Consider the following 23861-nt stretch of genomic DNA (forward strand, 5'->3'; position numbering starts at 1 on the left):
CTATTTCAGAGGTAACTATTACAGAAAGGAGGATGTACAAGACGGTATTGTCTCTCATATCAACTGCTTCCAAAGGTCAAAAGGGAGATCAATCGGAGTTTAATAAGTGTTTTTTAGTTTAATGGTATAGAGGAAGGGTCCCACCATCAGTGGTCCAGCGTAACACGATTGATTCCTTCAAAAACAAGCTCGACCGTCACTTCCTTCAACTTAATGTCAACTGGAGTTGAAATGCAACGACCATGGGGTCTGTGTGGCCTGATTTTCTCTGTAAATATATGTAAATCTCTTCGTATACAACATCATTATTATATTACCCTGCCACACACTTTTCTCTTATTATTAATTTATGAGTACAAATCTGTTGCATGTCACATAGTATAAAAAAAATAGTAATGCCTTTTTTTCACATCATGTAAGTAATAGGGTCAGATATCAAGTTTGCGGTCCTGAATCCCAATCATATCCCTCTCTCCCTCATATTTCTTGAGAGATTCTTTTTGGTTGCTAGCAATAAAAGTGAAATCGGATCGCAAGTTAATTTCATTGATTCCCTTCTTTCTCCCTCATCTTCTTCACGCATTCCTTCTCTGCGCACTTAATAACAACAGAATCAGATCTCAGCTTCATTGTCTTGAATCTCATTTCCATCCCTCTCTTCCCCGTTATGTCTTCCGCAGCGCCTCCTTCAGTGCCTTACCGTCCTCCCTGCGGCGGTCCACCCTCTCCGCCAGGCCCATGAAGAACCAGACTATGAACCCTACTAGCACCATGCCGCCAATGATCCACATGCTGACGGAGTAGCTCTGCGTCACGTCCCTCATGATGCCTGCGGAAGAAGGAGCCGAGGTAGGAATGGAGGCGAGGAATGGGCGAGTGTGGTGAGTACATGAGGCTTAGGGAAAAGAGCTCGTGTTGTGGGTAGGAAGAAGGTGAGTTTGGAGCGTGGAGAGGAATGAAAGTGAAGTGAGTAGGAAGGAGGTGAGGTTTGCAATGTGGAGAAAAAAGGGGGAGTGTGTTAAGCATGAGCAAGAGTAACATGATCACGGTAAGATTCGACTGTGTATGTGTGGTAAATTGAATGAATGATAAAAAGGAATTAAGATACAGAAGGCAGAGGAATGCGAGTAGTACGAGACTCGGAAATTTGAATCAAAGGAAAAAGTGTGAGGTTTGCAGTGGCTGTAAGGAAGCTTTTGAAGTATTACTGTCATTACGTTTGGAAATACAAAACACAGAATCTGAAAACCAAGAAAGAACATCAGACTCCGAACATGAAACTGAAATATGGTGAAGGAATTTTTCTTCAAAGCAAACATTATAAAGGACTAAAAACTGTATACAAAAGAAAATTCCGCAACACGCAACTCCCATTAGGAACGACAAACGAGAATGAAGGAAAAACGTAACAGAAAATTGATCGAATTTACCTATAAAAGGACCGAGACAGATGGACCCAACGGCTACTGACAAACAGGCGGTGCCGAAGACGGTGCTGAGGTGGTCCAGGCCCATCACGTCGATAATGACGATGTTAAAGAGGGTCATATTGGCCCCGACGCCGATCCCGAACACCATCATGGCCGCCATCTGTCCTTCCACCGACTTGAGGAGAGGGAAGGCTGGAAGGAAAGGGGGAGGCTGGTACACAGAGATAAAGAAAAATACACGGCTTGAGTGAGATACATGTGAAAAAGAAAGGCATGTATATAGATACAAGGATCAAAGGGACAAGGGAGATGCACATACATGAGCAGTGAGATGATATGAAGAAAAATTGCATATGCATAATCAACAAGACAGATATAGACGGGTATTGAGGCACAAAGGCATGAGAAAACACGAAAAAGGTAGATAACGAAGAGCAAAGACCAGAGAAAGGAAGAGTCAAGCCTGAAGCCGTAAAACAGAAGAAAGAAGCAGACACAGCAGCGGAAAGACAGAAGGAAACACTCCAACCCTCACCGAGGACTGGGGCGGCGATGATCACGAAGCTACATTTATAAACGAGTCTGTTGTTGGAGTGCCGCCAGTCGGAGTAGGCGCCGACGAGGAAGCGCGTCGCCAGATTGCATCCCGCGGACACGGAGAGGCACCAGGCCGCGGCGTCGAGGGAGAAACCCGCTTCCAACATGGCGAAGGGCACCATCATAAGGAAGTTGAGGATGCCATTGAAAGTCAACGTCACAGCCAGACACAGGAGACACACCCTCAGGGACCTCAGAGCACCTAGGTCACCTTTGATTGACTTCATGACCCTCACGGGAAGGACATCCCTCCGCCCCTCCTCGTTATCCTCCTCCTCTGGCTCGTCCTCCACCGGCAGGGCTGTGAGGCTCCCCACGTCCATGAAGGAAAGACTCAACTTGGAGTTGTACCTCGACGACCGCCTGGAGGAGGAGCAGCTCGCCCTTTGGTCTCCAAGACCCTCCAGAAGCTTCTCCCTTACCGCAAGGTTGCCATCGATCTCCCCTTCCGCGGCGCCGCCAGAGAAGGATGCCTCAGAGGGCGTGTGGACCAGGTCGTTGGTTAGGTCAGGCGGGCCGACGGTCTTGTCCTTGGTGGGCAGGGCCGGTGTGTCCACATGCGGCTCCTCCTCCACCAGCACCTTCTTCTGGTGCCACTCGGGAGGGTGGAAGAAGGAGGCGCCGACGCAGGCATTGAGCAACAGGGCCCCGATGATGAGCGTGGCGCCCCTGAAGCCGTAGGAATCCTGCAGAAAGCGGGCCAAGGGCGGCCCCATCAACTGTCCCATGCAGATGCCGCTCATCACGATGCCGTTGGTGAGACCTCGGCGCCGTGCAAAGTAGTGCGGCAGGATGGTTAAGCACTGGCAGTGCACCAGGCCGCCGCCGACCCCTGGAGGGGGAGGGAAGGATTTTAAGTTAAAGCGAGAGTGACCAATGGAGCAGCATAAGGCAAGGAGGCAGGAGAGGCAGGCAAGGTGAAAGAGTAAATGAAGCTGAAAACGAAGACAGTCGTAAGCAGGAACATGAGGACATCACGTCTACCATTTACCTGACAACAAGGAGAAGGAGAAGAAGAGAAAGACGGGGCTTGGGGTGAAGGCGGAGATCATGATTCCCGCGGCGGCCAGCGTGGAGCCAGTCAGGGCCACGGCGCGCCACCCGAACTCCTGCGTGAGTGGCCGCGTCAAAAAACCGCTCGCGTTCCAGAGAAAGCCTTGGGCGTTGAAGATCCAGGCGGTTAAGGTGGAGGAGGAGCCTTCCCCCAGCAGGTACTCAGAAAACAGCACACCGAAGCAGCGCCCCAGCATCGGCAGCAGCGACTGTAGCGGCAGCGGTGTGCGGAAGAAAAGATTAACTGGCTGTGTATCTTGGCGTAGACGCTAAAAGTGATTATTTTCAGTGTTCGGAACAGCGACACAGCAACGTTTTGTGCTTTCTGTATACCTCGCAGCTGCCTGTCTTCATGTTTACCCCTAAAATACTCGTTACTCATTAGGAAAATTATCAAAGGTCGTTTATAACTTGAAACAACTGAAGAAACTACGGGAAATACTTTACCTACCCTTTAATTCCTTTTCACACACACACACACACACACACACACACACACACACACACACACACACACACACACACGATCCGGTAGCTCAGTGGTTGGAGCGTCTGCCTCACAACCAGAGAGACCGCGGGGTTCGATTCCCCGACCGGGTGCAGATATGTTGGGTTTGTCTTCTTCCACGTGTAGCCCCTGTTGCGGGTATGCGACGTAGGGCGAGGAGTTGTGACCTCGTTGTCGCGGTGTGTTGTGTGTGAGTGGTCTCAGTTCTCCCGAAAGATCGGTCACTGAGCTCTGAGCCCCTTTCGTAGGGGAACGGCTGTCTGTCTCGAGAGAGACCCGCAGCAGACCAAGAGATGAAACACACACACACACACACACACACACACACACACACACACACACACACACACACACACACTAACCGTGATGATGAAGGTGCCCAGCGCCACCATCCAGCCCCAGCCTCCGTCGGGCGGCACAAGCTTGTAGGCGGCCTCGTCCCCTCTGCTCTGGAGGCGGTGGCGACTCTTGCTGTGGTGGTGGTGTTTTGGGGGTGTCTTGTCCTCACCACCTCTTGCGCCGCCATCACCACAGCAGTTGTCAACGTCATCCCGGTGTATTTCTTTGCCGTGTGTGTCCTGGCACTCATCTCCTTTTCCTCTGCTGCGTTCCTGGCACTCCTTTGCCCCTGCCGCACCTTCTGCCACTGTGGTTGTAGCAGTCATGGCTTCCCTCTTTGTACTGTCAGTGCACACCCCACCTCTCCTCCTCCTGCCGTAACTCCTACTGCTGCTACACTCCTGCTTAGCCTCAGTCATGCAGGCAAGCCGGCAATCGTTAAGTCATCATGTTGCTTCTAATCACTGTGTCGTGCTTTTGAATGCTGATGAGCGTCGTACACGCCTTGTGTTTATTGTTATCAGGCGTCTGACTTTGACCCGCATGGTGTGATCAGTTTGAGACGCGCCCGTTTTCTTTTGCTCCAGGGGGCCCGTGACCACATACTCTGTAGCCTATAACAGTCTATATATACCAAGTCAAGCTATACGCAGCTTTGTTGGAAGAGACAATTCAGAGGCGTGGCTTATGCGTGACGTTGCTTGGACCCAAACTAGAGAATGTAGAAACAGGGATCTAGAGAAAACGAAAAAAGGCGGACTAATTTAAATCAATCACTTCAACATGACCCCTCTCACACCCCACACCGCCGTTTGTAGGCATTGTAATTACTGTCACGCATAGCAAAATTATAAAAAAGGCATATTTTTTCGTCAGTGGCTTTCCTGAATGCGCGGTTAAAGAAGACGAGAATGCTTTTCCAAAGTGCACACACGGCCGCAACTTTAGTCACCTATGAATTGGCTTCAAGTGACGTCATCCCGCTGCTCCGCCCCAAACCTCCCCCTGCGCGTGCTGGTCGCAGTTTTGAAGGCAGAGTGACTTGACTTGGTATATATAGACTTTGGCCTGTACCTTGCTGCCAGGGGCCTCGAGCGACGAAGAGGCGAAATGATTGCCAATACTGTCTATCCAAACAACACTGCTCATCCACACTAACACAGGCACGTCACGTCCTATAGAATCTCCCGCTCAAAGATCAAAGTAATACAGTTCCTCAACATTCAACACCATCACATCAATTCGTTACGTGACCTCATCGAGGAAACTCCGCGCTTCTAACATCGCCTTATCTCACACCGGCGTCACCTGTAGTTCTGTATACACGTGCACGGACAGTCCCCGACACCGCCACTATTACCACCACTGTCACGTGTAGAGCAAGTTCAGTCTCAGTGTTACGTCGAGATTCATAGTTATCTACCTGCTCTCTCCTCCGCCACGGCCTCACAGGTCACTGCCCCGCAAGCAGTGTTGCCACTCAGTTTTAAGAAGTAATACCAAATTGCACAAGTAAAAAGTACCAAATGAGAACAAAACGTACCAGATTGAGTAAATATAACATTATTTGCTGGTCTGCATACCTTTAAAACTGTAACTGTACCTCCTCGCGCACCAGAGAAGGGTACTTGACCTGTTAGTAGCCCTGCATCGCGACTAATATTCGCTCTGTAAATAGAAAATGAATAAATATAATAAAAAAATCACAGGCAGGACATCAGTATGTTACGCCTTACGACACTATTCATTTTATTTCCACAGTGTATAAAACAAAAATACCATCTCCCTATTTAGTACCAGATCTAGAGGGAGTCGTACCATTTGTACTTTGCACATCCAAAAGTATCAAATCAGTTACGTTCGTTCCAAAAACGTCAACACTGCGACCGCGAGCCCCAGTCCCCAAGCTAATAATTCCCTCTCTACCGCCTCACTGCACAGCGGTCTCCAAGCCAAGGAGAGTAAATTACATGCTAATCTTGGGTGCACCCATAAAGGTGCACCCGACCACCGCCTCAAGCACCACAGCCTCTGCCTTTCAGTGCGTGTTTGTGTGTGCTTCAGTTCAGAAGAAATCGGGGTCTTCTAGGCACTGTTGTAGGGAGGGGATGAGAGGACGAGAGCTTATGTAGTATATATAGCTATGGTTCCACTCCCTCCCTCCATCCCAACCTCTTCCCTCCTTTCCGGCCCCTTAGTCCCTCCTCACCCCTTTAGTTTCCCTCCCGCCCATCCCCTCCCTCACCACTTCCCTTGTTATCACGATGCTTCCCTGCCTCGGCTCGTATCAGGTGGATGTGAGGAATGTCTTGGCCCTATCTGATGCCCTTCATTACTTTGTTGGCTTTGGAGACTCACCATGAGCTAACTGTTACATGTGATGTGAAGATTTACAGAGAGAATGGAAGAGCTGGAAGGGACGGATGGTTGAAGCGAGAGGGGAATGGGAGGGGCGCGGTAGGGCATGAGTGGGAGGGTAGAGGCGGGAGGGAGGTGCCAAAGACGGGGCCGAGGTGGTCCAGGCCCATCACGTCGATAATGACGATGTTGAAGAGGCTCATGTTGGCCCCGAAGCCGACCCCGAACACCACCATGGCCGCCATCAGCCCGTCCACCGACTTGAGGAGAGGGAAGGCTGGAAGGAAGGGAGATGTTGGTACACAGACTCGACACAGAGATAAAGGAAGATACACGGCTTGAGGTACATGTGAAAAAGAAAGGCAAATATAGAGGTACAAAGATCGAAGAGACAAGGGAGATGCACAGACATGAGCTGTAAGATAGTATGAAGAAGAACTGTACATGCATAATATACAAGACAGATATAGACAGGTGGGCGCTCTCTCCCTCCCCCCTCCCCCCCTCCCTCCGCTCAATCATGCTAAGCACCTTTGTCTTCCTTGCTAAAATAGATTAAGGTCTCTCTCTCTCTCTCTCTCTCTCTCTCTCTCTCTCTCTCTCTCTCTCTCTCTCTCTCTCTCTCTCTCTCTGTATCGTTTGGTTATTGTTATTTTATTTATTTATTCTGCTTCTTGTTGTTTATTTTATTTCATTCTAATTTTTATGCTTCTCTTCAACAGTGGGGAGTTCTTTTTCTTCTTTTTCTTCTTCTTTATCTTATTTTTCTTTTTCTGCTGCTTCTTCTCTTCTTTTTCGTCTTTTTCAGTTTTTAATTTTATATCCAACGAGTAATATCTTGTAACGCCAGCAATTTCCTATTTATAATTTTCTTTTCTTTTAACTTTCCTTTCGTTACCCTCAAAATGTACAGTTTTCTACGAAGGTCTTATTTTCTCCTATTTGAGAGGTAACTACTACAGAAATAAGGATCTACAGGTCGTTATTGTCACTCACATCATCTCTTTCGAAAGGGCAAAAGGGAGATCAATCGGATTTTAATAAGTATTTTTTTTAGTTTAATGGTATAGAGGAAGGATCAGACTACCACCAGTGTCATATAACTACCCAAGGAAATGACCGAAACTATTATGAAAGCCTTGATAAATATGTGAGCTTGGATGGGGCTGCATTCATAAATATTTCAGCGCCCTAACACACACACACACACACACACACACACACACACACACACACACATTTGTCAAGGCTTTCGTAGTAGCTGTGGGCATTTCCAGGGGTAGTTTTATGTCCCTGGTGATAGTTTGACCCTTCTTCTGCACCGTGAACCTAAAAATAAACTCAAGAAAACCCGGCTGACCTCCTTTTTGTCAATTTTAAATAGTGGATGTGAGATGCCGGAGTGTCTACATTACGGAATTATTCTTGTGTTCATCTGGGAAGCTTTCCTTACTATCCCTGGAGTGTAGGATTTGTCACATATATCGACAGAGCATCTACACATACTAATAGGATAGTTCTAGGATATTTTAAGACCTCGAGTAGTTTGCAGGAGGTAAAATTCATTGAACAATAAAAAAAGTATAAGAAATCGTTTAGTTTTCTACTTCTTCTTACTTCCGAATACTTAGAAATATTTAATTAGTTTGAAAGGTGCATTTTATTACTGAAGAATGAAGTAAATGAATAGTTTTTGTATCTTTTGTTCTATTAAGAAAGGACTCTCTCTCTCTCTCTCTCTCTCTCTCTCTCTCTCTCTCTCTCTCTCTCTCTCTCTCTCTCTCTCTCTCTCTCTCTCTCTCTTCGTATACACCATTATCATTATTTTACCCTGCCACACACTTTTCTCTTATTAATTTAAGAGTACAAATTCGTATATCACATAGTATAAAAATCACATAGTAGAAAAAAAATAGTTTTGCCTTTTTTTCACATCATGTAAGTAAAAGGGTCCGATATCAAGTTTACGGTCCTGAATCCCAATCATATCCCTCTCTCTCCTTCATATTTCTTGAGGAGAGTCTTTTTGGTTGCTAGCAATAAAAGTGAAATCGAATTGCAAGTTAATTTCATTGATTCCCTTCTTTCTCCCTCATCTTCTTCACGTATTCCTTCTCTGCGCACTTCATACATAACAACAGAATCAGATCTCAGCTTCATAGTCTTGAATCTCATTTCTATCCCTCTCTTCCCCGTTAGGTCTTCTGCAGCGCCTCCTTCAGTGCCTTACCGGCCTCCCTGCGGCGGTCCACCCTCTCCGCCAGGTCCATGAATAACCATACTATGAACCCTACTAGCTCCATGCCGCCAATGATCCACATGCTGACGGAGTAGCTCTGCGTCACGTCCCTCATGATGCCTGCGGGAGAAGGAGCCGAGGTAAGAATGGAGGCGAGGAATGGGCGAGTGTGGTGAGTAGGAAGGAGATGAGGCTTAGGGAAAAGAGCGCGTGTTGTGGGTAGGAAGAAGGTGAGTTTGGAGCGTGGAGAGGAATGAAAGTGAAGTGAGTAGGAAGGAGGTGAGGTTTGCAAGGTGGAGAAGAAAGGGGGAGTGTATTAAGCATGAGCAAGAGTAACATGATCACGGCAAGATTCGACTGTGTATGTGTGGTAAATTGAATGAATGATAAAAAGGAATTAAGATACAGAAGGCAGAGGAATGCGAGTAGTACGAGACTCGGAAATTTGAATCAAAGGAAAAAGTGTGAGGTTTGCAGTGGCTGTAAGGAAGCTTTTGAAGTATTACTGTCATTACGTTTGGAAATACAAAACACAGAATCTGAAAACCAAGAAAGAACATCAGACTCCGAACATGAAACTGAAATATGGTGAAGGAATTTTTCTTCAAAGCAGACATTATAAAGGACTAAAAACTGTATACAAAAGAAAATTCCGCAACACGCAACTCCCATTAGGAACGACAAACGAGAATGAAGGAAAAACGTAACAGAAAATTGATCGAATTTACCTATAAAAGGACCGAGACAGATGGACCCAACGGCTGCAGACAAAGAGGCGGTGCCGAAGACGGTGCTGAGGTGGTTCAGCCCCACCACGTCGATAATGACGATGTTAATGAGGGTCGCGTTGGCCCCGTGGCCGACCCCGAGCACCGCCATGGCCGCCATATGCCCTTCCATTGACTTGAGGAAAGGGAAGGCTGGTACACAGAGATAAAGGGAGATATTTGGCATGAAATTCACGTGAAAAAGAAAAGCATACATATAGATACAAAGATTCAAGAGGCAAGGGAGATGCACACGCATGAGCAGTGAGATGATATGAAGAAAAACTGCATATGCATAATCAACAAGACAGATATAGACAGGTACTGAGGCACAAAGGCATGAGAAAACTCGAAAAATAACGAAGAGCAAAGACCAGAGAAAGGAAGAGTCAAGCCTGAAGCCCTAAAACAGCAGAAAGAGTCAGACACAGCAGCAGAGAGACAGAAGGAAACACTCCAACCCTCACCGAGGATTGGGGCGGCGATGATCACGAAGCTACACTTATAAACAAGTCTGTTGTTGGAGTGCCGCCAGTCGGAGAGGGCGCTGACGAGGAAGCGCGTCACCAGATTGCATCCCGCGGACCGCGGCGTCGAGGGAGAAGCCCGCCTTCAACATGGCGAAGGGCACCATTATAAGGAAGTTGAGGATGCCATTGAAAGTCAACGTGTCGGCCAGACACAGGATACACACCCTCAGGGACCTCAGAGCACCGAGGCCACTTATGACTGTCTTCACGACCCTCACGGGAAGGATATCCCTCCGCCCCTCCTCCTCGTTATCCTCCTCCTCTGGCTCGTCCTCCACCGGCAGGGCTGCGAGGCTCCCCACGTCCATGAAGGAGAGACTCAACTTGGAGTTGTACCTCGACGACCGCCTAGAGGAGGAGCAGCTCGCCCTTTGGTCTCCAGGACCCTCCAGAAGCTTCTTCCTTACCGCAAGGTTGCCATCGATCTCCCCTTCCGCGGCGCCGCCAGGGAAGGATGCCTCAGAGGGCGATTGGACCGGGCCGTTGGTTAAATCAGGCGGGCCGACGGCCTTGTCCTTGGTGGGCAGGGCCGGTGCGTCCTCCTGCGGCTCCTCCTCCACCAGCACCTTCTTCTGGTGCCACTGGGGGGCGTGGAAGAAGGAGGCGCCGACGCAGGCATTGAGCAGCAGGGCCCCGATGATGAGCGTTGCGCCCCTGAAGCCGTAGGAAGCCTGCAGGAAGCGGGCCAAGGGCGGCCCCATCAACTGTCCCATGCAGATGCCGCTCATCATGATGCCGTTGGTGAGACCTCGGCGCCGTACAAAGTAGTGCGGCAGGATGGTGAAGCACTGGCAGGTCACCAGGCCACCGCCGACCCCTGGAAGGGGAGGGAAGGATTTTAAGTTGAAGCGAGAGTGACCAATGTAGCAGCATAAGGCAAGGAGGCAGGAGAGGCAGACAAGGTGAAAGAGTAAATGAAGTTGAAAACGAAGGCTTCCATTACGACTGTTTTTCAAGCCCACTGAGAAGATTAACCAGGTTTTCATGGGTGATTTTCCCGGTCAAGATGCAAAAGTAAAATTATCACTGGGATCACAAAACTGTCCCTCCACTTCAACTTCCACGAGAGGCATTTCAAAGAGGCGAACAGAGTTGCCGAGTCGTTTATGAAGACAGTTGTAAGCTGGAACATGAGGACATCACGTCTACCATTTACCTGACAACAAGGAAAAGGAGAAGAAGAGAAAGACGGGGCTTGGGGTGAAGGCGGAGATCATGATCCCCGCGGCGGCCAGCATGGAGCCAGTCAGGGCCACGGCGCGCCACCCGAACTCCTGCGTGAGTGACCACGTCAAGAAACTGCTTGCATTCCAGAGAAAGCCTTGCGCGTTGAAGATCCAGGCGGTTAAGGTGGAGGAGGAGCCTTCACCCAGCAGGTACTCCGAAAACATCACGCCGAAGCAGGGTCCCAGCATCATCAGCAGCGACTGTAGCGGCAGCGGTGTGCGGGAGAAAAGATTAATTGGTTGTGTATCGTGGCGTAGACGCAAAAAAGTGATTATATTCAGTGTTCGGAACAGCGACACAGCAGGTGCCTGTCTTTATTATTACCCCTAAAATATTCGTTACACACTAGGAAAATTATCAAAGGAGTCGTTTATAACTTGAAACACCTGAAGGAGATACGTGAAATACTTTACCTACCCTTTAATTCCTTTTTCACACACGCAAAGGAAAACCCTGAATTATTGGCCTTAGAACACACTATGGTCTTGAAGCAGTGCCTGACACACACACACACACACACACACACACACACACACACACACACTAAGGCCCTGAAGGAGGCACTGACCATAATGATGAAGGTGCCCAGTGCCACCATCCAGCCCCAGCCTCCGTCGGGCGGCACCAGCTTGTAGGCGACCTTGTCCCCGCCGCTCTGGAGGCGGTGGTGTTGATTCTGGTTTCTCTTGTCCTCACCACCCCTTGCGCCGCCATCGCCACCGTAATTGTCCTCGTCATCCCTGTGTCTGTCTTTGCAGTATGTGTCCAGGCACTCATTTCTTTGTGTACTGCGGTCCTGGCACTCCTTTGCCCCTGCCGTCCCGCTTGCCTTGACTGCTGCCACTGTTGTCTTAGCAGTCATGGCTTCTCTTTTCGTACTGTCAGTGCACACCCCAGCTCTCCTCCTCCTGCCGTAGCTCCTACTGCTGCTACAGTCCTGCTTAGCCTCAGGCAAGCAGGCAAGGCGGCAATCGTTAAGTCATCGTGATGCTTGGAATCGCTGTGTCGTGCTTTTGAATGCTGACGTGCTTAATGGTGTTGCACCCTTTGTCTTTATTGTTATCAGGGGTCTAACTTTGACCCGCATAAAAATAATTAGTCTGAGACGCGCCCGTTTTCTTTCGCTCCAGGGGCCCGTGATCACACATACTCTGTAGCCTATACCTTGCTGCCAGGGGCCTCGAGCGGCGAAGAGGCGAAATGATTGCCAATACTGTCTATCCAACAACACTGCTCATCCACACTAACACAGGCACGTCACGTTCTATAGAATTTCCCGCTCAAAGATCGAAGTAATACAGTTCCTCAACATTTAACACCATCACACCAAATCGTTACGTGACCTCATCGAGCAAACTCTGCGCTACTAACATCACCTTATCTCACACCGGCGTCACCTGTAGTTCTGTATACACGTGCACGGACAGTCCCCGCCACCGCCACTATTACCACCACTGTCACGTGTAGAGCAAGTTCAGTCTCAGTGTTACGTCGAGAGTCACGGTTATCTGCCTGCACTCTCTCTCCTCCGCCACGGCCTCACTGGCCACTGCCCCGCGAGCAGTGCTGCCATTCAGTTTTAAGAAGTAATACCAGATTGCACAAGTAAAAAGTACCAAATGAGAACAAAACGTACCATATTGAGTAAATATAACATTATTTACTGGTCTACATACCTTTAAAATTCAATTTATCTCCTCGCGCACCAGAGAAGAGTATTTGACCCGTTAGTAGCCCTGCATCGCGACTAATATTTGCTCCGTAAATAGAAAATAAATAAATTGAAAAAAAAAATCAGTATTTTATTGAACACTTGCGAAGTACATGGCAGGACATAAACATGTTACGACTTAACGACACTGTTAGTCTCATTTCCACAGTGTATAGAACAAAAATACCATCTCCCTATTTAATATGAGATCTAGTGGAAGTCGTACCATTTTTACTTTGCACACCCTAAAGTACCTAGTCTGGTACGTTCGTACCAAATACTTCAACATTGCCAGTGAGCCCCAGTCCCCAAGCTGATGATTCCCTCTACCGCCTCACTGCACCGCGGCCTCCAGGCCAAGGAGAGTAATTGACGTGCTAGTCTTTGGTGCACCCGACTACCGCCTGAACACCACAACTTTTGCAGTTCAGTGCGTGTGTGTGTACCTCAGTTCAAGAGTTGCCACACATCGAAGTCCCTCCCTGCCTCTACCCTCCGTCACTCCCAGTCCCTCCTCACCCCTTCCGTTTCCCTTCCGCCTCTCCCTTTCCTCTCCATCTCTCTTGTTATTACGATGCTTCCCTGTCTCGGCTCTTATCAGGTGGATGTGAGGAATGTCTTCCCTCTATCTGATGCCCTTCATTTCTTGTTGGGTTTCGAGACTCACCGTGAGCTTACTGTTACTTGTGATGTAGAAATATACAGAGACGTATGGTTGAAGTGGGAGGGGACCGGGAGGGGCAAGGGAGGGCATGAGAGGGAGGATAGAGGCGGGAGGGAAAAGGGGTGAGGCTAGAATGGAAAGGGTAGCAGAGTGGAGCCTTGCCCTTGTCCATATCCACTATCTCTACGGGTATTCTGTCACCGAGTAAAGATGTTCGGTTATAGCTCCCAAACTAACCACGGGGTGTTCTGGAATATACTCTAATTGTGATTCCCACCCAAAGTAGCTCAATCTGCAACTTAGTTGGCCTGTTACCTAACCTAACCTAACTGATGTAACGTAACCTAATCTAACCTAACGTAACCTCACCTCACCTTAAACTAACCTCACCTCACCTCACCTCACCTCACTTCACCTCATCCAACCTTATCTAATCCGACCTAACCTCACCGAACCTAACCTGACGTGTCCTTGCCGTCCTCCCTGCGGCGGTCCACCCTCTCCGCCAGCCCCATGAAGAACCAGCATAACAGCCCTACTAGCACCATGCCGCCAATGATGGACATGCTGACGGAGTAGCTCTGCGTCACGTCCCTCATGAAGCCTGCGAAAGAAGGAGTCGAGGTAAGAATGGGGGCGACGAATGGGCGCATGGGGTAAGTAGGAAGGAGATGAGGCTTAGGGAAAAGAGCGCGTGTTGTGGAGGCTTAAAACTCCTCACATGCTGTCCTGACGACCACCCATCAACCCGGACTCCAGAGGAAACCGTCCAAGTGAATCAAGAACGAGCTCCGGGGGGCAGCATGAGCCAAAAGATGGCTCCACTGTAAACACTTGCCTGCGCCATGACGGGCTGAGGCCGACTACCATATAGGCCCCTCACGGAAAGCCTACCGGTGCTATAGGCGTACACGTAAAAAAAAAAATAAAAAAAAAAAAAAAAAAAGGAAGAAGGTGAGTTTAGAAAGGTGGAGAGGAATGGTTGTGTTGAGTATTCTTAAAACTAGAACGGAAATAAGGTGACGATTGCATGGATTGCATGTTTGTCTCCTTGTTTATGTGCTTGTAATACTTTCTGAGCAAAACTCCAGATGTATTAGAAAATAAGTCCCGCATTATAAGTTACAAACCAAAATAGAAAGAAAAAATTAAACATTATAGAAAACTGATCGAATTTACCTATAGAAAGACCGAGGCAGATGGACCCAACGGCTGTAAACAAACAGGAGGTGCCAAAGACGGGGCCGAGGTGCTCTAGGCCCACCACGTCGATAATGACGATGTTGAAGAGGCTCATGTTGGCCCCGAAGCCGACCCCGAACACCACCATGGCCGCCATCAGCCCGTCCACCGACTTGAGGCGAGGGAAGGCTGGAAGGAAGGGAGATGTTGGTACCCAGGCTCGACACACAGATAAAGGAAGATACACAGCTTGAGATACATGTGAAACAGAAAGGCAAATATAGAGGTACAAAGATCGAAGAGACAGGGGAGATGCACATACATGAGGAGTAAGATAGTATGAAGAAGAACTGCACATGCATAATCAACAAGACAGATATAGACAGGTATTGAGGGACAAAGGCATGAGAAGACACGAAAAAGGTAGATAACAAATATCAAAGACCAGAGAAAGGAAGAGTCAAGCCTGAAGCCCAAAAACAGAAGAAAGAGTCAGACACATCAGCGGAGAGACAGAAGGAAACAGTCCAACCCTCACCGAGGATTGGGGCGGCGATGATCACGAAGCTGCACATATAAACAAGTCTGTTGTTGGAGTGCCGCCAGTCGGAGAGGGCGCAGACGAGGAAGCGCGTCGCCAAGTTGCATCCCGCGGACACGGAGAGGCACCAGGCCGCGGCATCGAGGGAGAAGCCCGCCTCCAACATGGCGAAGGGCACCATCATCAGGAAGTTAAGGGTGCCATTGTAAGCCAACGTGTCGGCCAGGCACAGGAGACACACCCTCAGGGATCTCAAAGCACCGAGGTCACTTATGACTGTCTTCACGACCCTCACAGGAAGGATATCCCTCCGCCCCTCAGCCCTGTCAACCTCCTCTACTGGCTCGTCGTCCACAGGCAGGGCTGCGAGGCTTCCCACGTCTATGAAGGAGAGACTCAACTTGGAGTTGTACCTCGACGACCGCCTGGAGGAGGACCAGCTCGCCCTTCGGTTTCCAAGACCCTCCAGAAGCTTCTCCCTTACCGCAAGGTTGCCATCGATCTCCCATTCCGCGGCGCCGCCAGGGAAGGATGCCTCAGAGGGCGAGTGGACCAGGCCGTTGGTCAGGTCAGGCGGGCCGACGGCCTTGTCCTTGGTGGGGAGGGCCGGTGCGTCCTCCTGCGGCTCCTCCTCCACCAGCACCTTCTTCTGGTGCCACTCGGGGGCGTGGAAGAAGGAGGCGCCGACGCAGGCATTGAGCTGCAGGGCCCCGATGATGAGCGTGGCGCCCCTGAAGCCGTAGGAAGCCTGCAGGAAGCGGGCCAAGGGTGGGCCCACCAACTGTCCCATGCAGATGCCGCTCATCATGATGCCGTTGGTGAGACCTCGGCGCCGCGCAAAGTAGTGCGGCAGGATGGTGAAGCACTGGCAGGTCACCAGGCCACCGCCGAGCCCTGGAGGGGGAGGGAAGGAGTTTAATTTAAGGCGTGAGTGATCAGTGGAGCAGCATAAGGCAAGGAGGCAGGAAAGGAAAGGTGAAAGAGAAAATGAATCTGAAAACGAAAAGAAAGAATGCTTACCTGACAACAAGGAGAAAGAGAAGAAGAGGAAGGCGGGGCTTGGGGTGAAGGCAGAGATCATGAGCCCCGAGGCAGCCAGCGCGGAGCCAGTCAGGGCCACGATGCGCCACCCGAACTCCTGCGTGAGTGGCCGCGTCAAAAAACCACTCGTGTTCCAGAGAAAGCCCTGCGCGTTGAAGATCCATGCGGTGAACGTGGAGGAGGAGCCTTCGCCCAGCAGGTACTCAGAGAACAGGACGCCGAAGCAGGGCCCCAGCATCGGCAGCAGCGACTGTAGCGGCAGCGATGTGCGGGAGAAAAGGTTAACTGTTTGTGCATCTTGGTGTAGACGCAGAAAGTGATTATTTTCAGTGTTCAGAACAGCGACACAGCAACGTTTTGTGCTTTCTCTATACCTCGCAGCTGCCTGTCTTTGTCTACCCTTAAAATAATCGTTACACACTAGAAAAATGATCAAAGCAGTCGTTTATATCTTGAAATACTTAGCGGAGCGAGTTCGGAATTACACGGAGGGTCTATATTTTATATACCCTTGAAGTTGTTTTCACACACACAAAAAAAAGTGAATTATTTGCCTTAGAACACACTGTGACCTTGAAGCAGCGCCTGACACACACACACACACACACACACACACACGCCCGCGCGCACACACCTCCTCTGCCCCTGTTGCTCGCCCTGTGGTGTCCATCAACGACACTCCCCTCCACGTAGTTGCATCTGCAAAACTACTTGGAGTCACCCTGGACAACAATCTCACTTGGAAGGAGCACGTCTCCCAGCTCACCAGATCTGCCACCTACAAGTTGTACCTGCTGAGGAGACTCAAAACGCTGGGGGCCCCTGAGTGTGCGCTGTCGAGCGTGTACTCTTCGTTCATCCTCCCCAAACTGTCATACGCGTCCCCAGCGTGGTCTTCCTCCATCAACATCACGCAGCGCCGCCAACTTGAACGCGTCCAGAAGCGAGCCTGCAAAATCATCCTGGGCCCTCACTACACCAGCTACCAGGACGCCCTCGACTCCCTCCATCTCACCAGCCTACAACACCGTCACGAGACCCTACTATACCGGTTCGCAACCAAGCTTCTCAACCAGCCCAGACACAGACACATCCTCCCACCCGCAGTGAACCGCCCTCAGCACTCAGTGAGACACCACAACATTATTGCCCCGATACGGGCACGGACTGACCGCTATAAGAACAGCGCCGTGCCCATGATGGTCAAGTATATCAACAATGCAAATTAAGAGCAGCACTATTTGTATGTTTTGTAAATATTTTTCATTAGTACTTATTGTTGTTATTATTATTATTATTATTATTATTATTATTATTATTATTATTATTATTATTAGTTTTATTTTTATTATTATTATTATGAAGATGATTATTATTATTATTATTATGAATATTATTATGATTATGATTACTACTATTATTATTATTATTATTATTATTATTATTATTATTATTATCATGATTATCATTATCATCTTTACTATGATTATTGCTATTATTGTTATTTCTATTTTCCTTTTTATTTTCAATCATACTACTTTGTTCAGTTGTCTCATTCATTTCATGTCATCTTCCATTGATGTATATTTTCAGCTCTAGGGCTGCCTGGTACTTCATGCAATAAACCGTTTATTATTATTATTATTAATTATTACACACACACACACACACACACACACACACACACACACACACTAAGGCCCTGAAGGAGGCACTGACCGTAATGATGAAGGTGCCCAGTGCCACCATCCAGCCCCAGCCTCCGTCGGGCGGCACAAGCTTGTAGGCGGCCTCGTTCCCGCTGCTCTTCTGGCGGTGGGTGTCCAAGAGGCGGTGGTGACTCTTTCTATGGTGGTGGTGTTTTTGGGGTGTCTTGTCCTCACCACCTCTTGCGCCGCCATCACCACAACAGTTTTCATCGTCATTCCAGTGTATTTCTTTGCTGTATGTGTCCTGGCACTCATCTCTTCTTCGTGTGCTGTGTTCCTGGCACTCCTTTGCCCCTGCCGCACCTTCTGCCACTGTGGTTGTTGCAGTCATGGCTTCTCTTTTTGTACTGTCAGTGCACACCCCACCTCTCTTCGTGCTTTTAGATGATGATGTTCTTACTTATGTTGCTGAGCTCACAGTGCACGCCTTGTGTTTAGTGTTGCCAGGGATCTGCCTCTCACCCGCGTGACGTCATCAGTTTGAGACGCGCCCGTTTTCTTTCGCTCCAAGGGGCCACACTCTGTCACACTATATACCTTGCGACGAGAGGCCTCGAGGGCTGAAGTGGCGAAATGACTGCCAATACGGTCTATCGAAACAACATAGGCCATCCAGCACCATCACTTTCTACACGATTTCCCGCATAAAGAGCGAAGTAATACAGTTCCTCAACATTTAACATCGTTGCACCAAACCGTTACGTCACCTCATGGAACAGACTCCGCGCCACTAGCATCGCCATATCTCACACCGGCGTCACGTGCACGGACAGTCCCCTCCACCGCCACTATCACCACCACTGTCATGTGTATAGCAAGTTTCGCCTCAGTCTTACGTCGAGATTTACGGTTATCCGGCTCCCCCTCTCGCGGACTGCACTCCCACTCTCCCCCGCCACCGCCTCACTGACCCGCGAGCCCCAGTCCCCAAGCCAAGGACTCACCCTCTACCGCCTCTCTGGACCGCGGCCTCCAAGGAGAGTAAATGACATGTTAGTCTTGGGTGCACCCGACCACCGCCTGAACACCACAGCCTCTGCCTCATAGTTCAGGAGTTGCCACAAATCGGAGTCTTCTAGTCACTGTTGTAGGGATGCGATGAGAGGACGAAAGCTTATGTAATATAGCCATGGTTCCACTCCCCCCTCCAACCCTACTCATTCTCTCCCTCCCCGCTTCTACCCTCCCTCTCTCCCAGTCCCTTCTCTCCCTCCTCGCTCCTTCCCCTTCCCTCCTCGCCCCTCCCCTCCCTCTCTACCTCCCTGATATCACGATGCTTCTCTCTCTCGGCTCTTATCAGGTGGATGTGAGGAATGTCTTCATCCTATCTGATGCCCTTTATTCCTTTGTTGGCTTTGGAGACTCACCGTGAGCTTACTGTTATTTGTGATGTGGAAATATACAGAGGGGAGGAGCTAGAAGAGACAAAGGGTAGAGGAGGGGAGGAAAACGGGAGGGGCGAGGAAGATGGGTGGGAGGGTAGAGGCCGGAGGGAAAGGGGGTTGAGCTAGAATGTGAAGGGCAGCTGCGTGGAGGCTTGGCCATGTCAGTATTCACTATTTCTGTACGGGTATGGTGTCCCCGAGTAAAGACGCTCGGCTGTAACTCCGAAACTATCCACGGGGTGTTCTGGAAAATGCTCCCAGTGTGATTCCCACTCAAAATTACCCGTTCCGTGTTCTACCTGATTCAACTTAATCTAATGTAACTTAACCTAACGTGACGAAACTAACCACGGAGTGTTCTGGAAAATGCTCCCATACTAACCTAACCTAACCTGACGGAACCTAACGTAACCTAACCTAACCTAACGCAGTCTCACCTAACCTAACGTAACCTAACCTAACCTGACGGAACCTAACAACCTAACCTAACCTGACGGAACCTAACGTAATCTAACCTAACGCAACCTCACCTAACCTAACAACCTAACCTAACCTAACGGAACCTAACGTAACCTAACCCAACCTAACGCAACCTCACCTAACCTAACCTAACCTGACGGAACGTAACCTCACCTAACCTAACCCACCGTAACCTCATCCTTGGCTCACCTTAATCCTTACCTTACCGGCTTACTTACCTTGTTACTGGTGTTATAAAGGTGTTTGCAGTGATAATTCGTGTTTTCTTTGCCTGTGGATTTTGTGGATGTTTTTTTTTTTATGTTTTCGCGTTTCATTCTCTCTCTCTCTCTCTCTCTCTCTCTCTAACTACGAATATATAGATTTATTGAGTACTGACAAGCATCATACTAATGTTATATATATTTTTTTCTGATTTTTTTGTTTTGTTTTGTTTTCTGGTCCGTCCTTTAGATTGCTTTAGGTGAATGTTTTACTCAAGAATATAGTATTTTATCATGTTTTATTTGGGTTAATCTCTCTCTCTCTCTCTCTCTCTCTCTCTCTCTCTCTCTCTCTCTCTCTCTCTCTCTCTCTCTCTCGCTATCTATCTATATATCTCTATCTATCTATCTGCGGTATAAACAGGTCCTAGTGGTACTCTAATATATCACATAATATCAAGTACTGGCATCACTCTTTGTATAGTGAGGTTTCTTATGTCGACTTATTTTTTTTTTGTCATGGCTTTATCGTGTGACATTTTCTATTGCATTCCTTCTACCTTAGTTATTTTTCATTCCCGCAACTCCCGAGCGCATAGCATGAAAAGAACATAGATGATCCTCTTCGTATAGTATTTAGAGGATCGGATTGCAAGTCTATGGTCATAGATCTGTCATCTTCTCTCGTCTTCTTCTTGAAGTCACAAGTTGATGGTTTTGAATCTCTTTTCCTTTATCCTTCAGAGATCACAAATAAAGAACAGTTCATATAAGAACAAGCAGCCGCTCTCCATAATAATATATAAAGCAGTGAAATCGCATCCCAAGTTGACCTCGAAAGTAGTATTGGATCTTCTTTTTCCCTCTCTCATCCTCATTAGGTAGTCTTCAGTGCCTCCAGCAGCGTCTTGCCTTTCTCCCTGCGGCGGTCCACCTTCTTCGCGAGGGGCATGAAGAGCCAGGCCGTGAGCGCCACCAGCATCATGCCGCCCGTGATACGCAAGCTGACATCGTAGCTCTGCGTCACGTCCCTCATGAAACCTGCGGAAGAAGGAGCCGAGGTAAGGATGATGGAGAGGAATGGGTGGATATGGTGAGTAGAAAGGGGAAGAGGTAGGAAAGGTGCAGAGGAATGGATAAGTGTATTGAGTAGGAAGGAGGGGAGGTAGGGTAAGGGTGAAAGGAATAAGCCAGTGTGGTAAGTAGGTGGAGGTAGGAAAGGGGGAGAGGAATGGGCGAGTGAGTCGAGTAGGAAAGAGGTGGAGTGAAATGGGCGATTGTGATGAATAAGAAAGAGGTGAGATAGGAATGAAGGCCGTGGGAGGAGAGAGATGTCACCCTTTTATTAAGAACTAGTAAACTGATGTCATTCGTTCAGCCTCTGGTACATCGGTGACTTTGCTTTTGTATAACTGATGTGCCTGTCACGGAAACCTGCGTGCCTACCTATAAATGGACCAATGCAGATGAACCCGACGGCGACGAAGAGGCAGGTGGTGCCGAAGACAGGCGCGAGACGCTCCACGCCCATCACTTCCATAATGACGATGTTGTAGAGTCCCATGTTGCACCCGACTCCGAACCCGAACAACGCCATGACCGCCATCAGCTCTTCCGCCGAGGACAGGAACGTGAAGGCTGGAAGGAGGGATGAAACGGATGGTACACAGAGAGGACACATAGGGTGAGACAGATACATGGGTAGAAAATGTCAAGAGTCACGAGAGAGACATGTGGAAACGGAGATGACAAGGCACGGGAAGGCCAGACACAGACAAGAACAGAAGGCAAAGGAAAGGCAAGTGGAAAGTGACGTGAGAAATAAAGGTCTTCGCGACTCACCGAACATGCAGGAGGCGGTGAGCGCGAAGGCACTCGAGTACACCACCGAACTCTTGAAGCGCGGCCAGTCCGAGAGCGTTGAGACAATGAAGCGCGTCACCATGTTGCACCCCGCGCACACGGAGATGGACCAGGCCGCGGTGTCGGGGGAGTGGCCGGCCTCCGCCATGGCGAAGGGCACCATCATTAGGAAGTTGAGGTAGCCGTTAATGCACATCGTGGCGCCCAGAAACAGGATACACGCCCGCATGTACTTCACTGAACCGAGGTCCCCTATAAGTGACCTCACGACCCTCACTGGAAGGATGTCCCCCTGGCCCTCCAAGTCGCCCTCCTCCTCTTTTGGCTCGTCCTCCATCGGCAGGGCTGCGAGGCTCCCCACGTCCAGGGAGGCAAGACTCAAAGTGGAGTTGTACCTCGACGAACGTCTAGAGGAGGAGCAGCTCGCCCTTCGCCCTTCAAGACGCGATAGAAGCCTGGCCTTTACCGCAAGGCTGCCGTCGATCTCCCCTTCCGCGGCGCCGCCAGGGAAGGACGCCTCAGAGGGCGAGTGGACCAGGCCGTTGGTCAGGTCAGGCGGGCCGACGGCCTTGTCCTTGGTGGGCAGGGCCGGTGCGTCCTCCTGCGGCTCCTCCTCCACCAGCACCTTCTTCTGGTGCCACTCGGGAGGGTGGAAGAAGGAGGCGCCGACGCAGGCATTGAGCTGCAGGGCCCCGATGATGAGCGTGGCGCCCTTGAAGCCGTAGGAAGCCTGCAGGAAGCGGGCGACGGGCGGCCCCACTAACTGTCCCATGCAGATGCCGCTCATCATGATGCCGTTGGCGAGGCCGCGGCGCCGCTGGAAGTAGAGCGGCAGGATAACGAAGCACTGGCAGGTCACCAAGCCGCCGCCGAGACCTGGAGGATGGACATGATTGAGATGCAGGGCGGGAGTGAGTCACTCCTTAGTGTAATGAAGAGGACAAAATGGAGGAGGAGATGGAATCCCAGAAGTTTGTACGACAAAGGCAGAACATGAGCTGAGCACGTCGTTTACCTGTCAACAAGGAGAAGGAGAAGAAGAGGAAGGCGGGGCTGGGGGTAAAGGCGGAGATCATGAGCCCCGTGGCGCCCACTGCGGCGCCACACATGCCCACCATGCGCCACCCGAACTCGTGCGTGAGTGGCCGCGTCAGGAGGGCGGTGGCGTTCCACAGAAAGCACTGCAAGTTGAAGATCCAGGCGGTGGTGGTGGAGGAGGAGCCGGAGTTCAGCAGGTACTCAGAGAACAGGACGCCGAAGCAGGGTGACACCATCACCAGCAGCGTCTGTAGCGGCACCAGCAGAAGAAAAGATTAGCTGCATGCTTGTGTTTCTTGGAGCAAGCAGGAGGGGGAGAGATAAGAGAATTTGGAGTGTGTGGGATATGGAAGAAGACGAAATATAAAGGATCATAATAACGAAAAAGAACAAGAGCAAAATCAAGATATTTTTAAGAGTAAGGCCCCTCACCACTAGGCCACGGAGCCACTCACCGTGATTAAGAAGGTGCCCAGTGCCACCATCCAGCCCCAGCCTCCGTCGGGCGGCACCAGTTTGTAAGCGGCCTTGTCCCCATGTCTCTCTTGGCGGCTGTGGTTGCTCGCGAGGCGGTGGTGACTCTTGCTGGGATGGTGTCGTTCTTTAACCCTGTCACTGTGGCTGTGGTGAGTGGGCGTCCTTTCATCACCACCTGCAGCACCACCACCACCACCGTCGCCGCCTGCATCATCGCCATCCCAGAGTCTTTCGTTGGCGTTTATGTCCTGGCACTTGTCTCCTCTTTCGGAGCTGCGGCCCTGGCACCCTTTGGCTTCTTTTGGCCCCCCTGCCGCCGCCCCTGCCGCCCCTCCTGCCGCCCCCCCTGTGGCTGGTGTGGTCGTGGCTGTCATACTTGTTCCTTCCTTTTCCCTGTCAGTGCACACCCCACCTCTTCTCCTCCTCGTATCTTCTCCTGCTGCTTCACTTCTCCTGCTTAGTCTCAGTCAAGCAGTCAAGCAGGTAATTTGAAGACCATCTCACTTGCCTTCAATCTTA

At 49.8% G+C, this 23861-nt stretch overlaps 3 protein-coding genes across 3 annotated transcripts in view; all 3 read right to left on the reverse strand.

Annotated features, from left to right (window-relative positions):
• LOC126999493 (monocarboxylate transporter 9-like) overlaps positions 1-6057 on the reverse strand; it is a 6292-nt gene extending 235 nt beyond the window's left edge. Inside the window, exons 1-5 of the mRNA XM_050862139.1 lie at positions 3951-6057; positions 3019-3289; positions 1966-2859; positions 1431-1622; positions 1-829 (exon numbers count right to left, since the gene is read on the reverse strand). The exon at positions 1-829 is cut by the window's left edge and continues 235 nt beyond it. Of these exons, the coding sequence (XP_050718096.1) occupies positions 666-829; positions 1431-1622; positions 1966-2859; positions 3019-3289; positions 3951-4346 (1917 nt within the window). The 5' untranslated portion in view covers positions 4347-6057 and the 3' untranslated portion in view covers positions 1-665. The remainder of the gene's footprint in view (positions 830-1430; positions 1623-1965; positions 2860-3018; positions 3290-3950) is intronic.
• Positions 6058-6198: 141 nt separating this feature from the next.
• Positions 6199-23716, reverse strand: LOC126999171 (uncharacterized). The gene is made up of 12 exons (XM_050861499.1): positions 23321-23716; positions 22843-23113; positions 21807-22703; positions 21411-21602; positions 20846-21005; positions 17907-18291; positions 16167-16437; positions 15144-16040; positions 14603-14794; positions 13884-14027; positions 8516-8644; positions 6199-6562 (listed from the first exon to the last, which is right to left on the reverse strand). Exons 1-12 carry the CDS (start codon positions 23714-23716, stop codon positions 6318-6320), a joined length of 4179 nt encoding a protein of 1392 aa, XP_050717456.1. The 3' UTR covers positions 6199-6317.
• LOC126999498 (monocarboxylate transporter 13-like) lies at positions 10497-13883 on the reverse strand. Its single transcript, XM_050862145.1, has 2 exons — positions 11617-13883; positions 10497-11248 (listed from the first exon to the last, which is right to left on the reverse strand). The coding sequence occupies exons 1-2, from the start codon at positions 11908-11910 to the stop codon at positions 10967-10969; spliced, it is 576 nt and encodes a 191-aa protein (XP_050718102.1). The 5' UTR covers positions 11911-13883; the 3' UTR covers positions 10497-10966.
• Positions 23717-23861: the final 145 nt, after the last annotated feature.

The sequence above is a fragment of the Eriocheir sinensis genome, chromosome 16 (genome assembly GCF_024679095.1).
Source record: "Eriocheir sinensis breed Jianghai 21 chromosome 16, ASM2467909v1, whole genome shotgun sequence".
Classification (NCBI taxonomy): Eukaryota; Metazoa; Arthropoda; class Malacostraca; order Decapoda; family Varunidae; genus Eriocheir; species Eriocheir sinensis.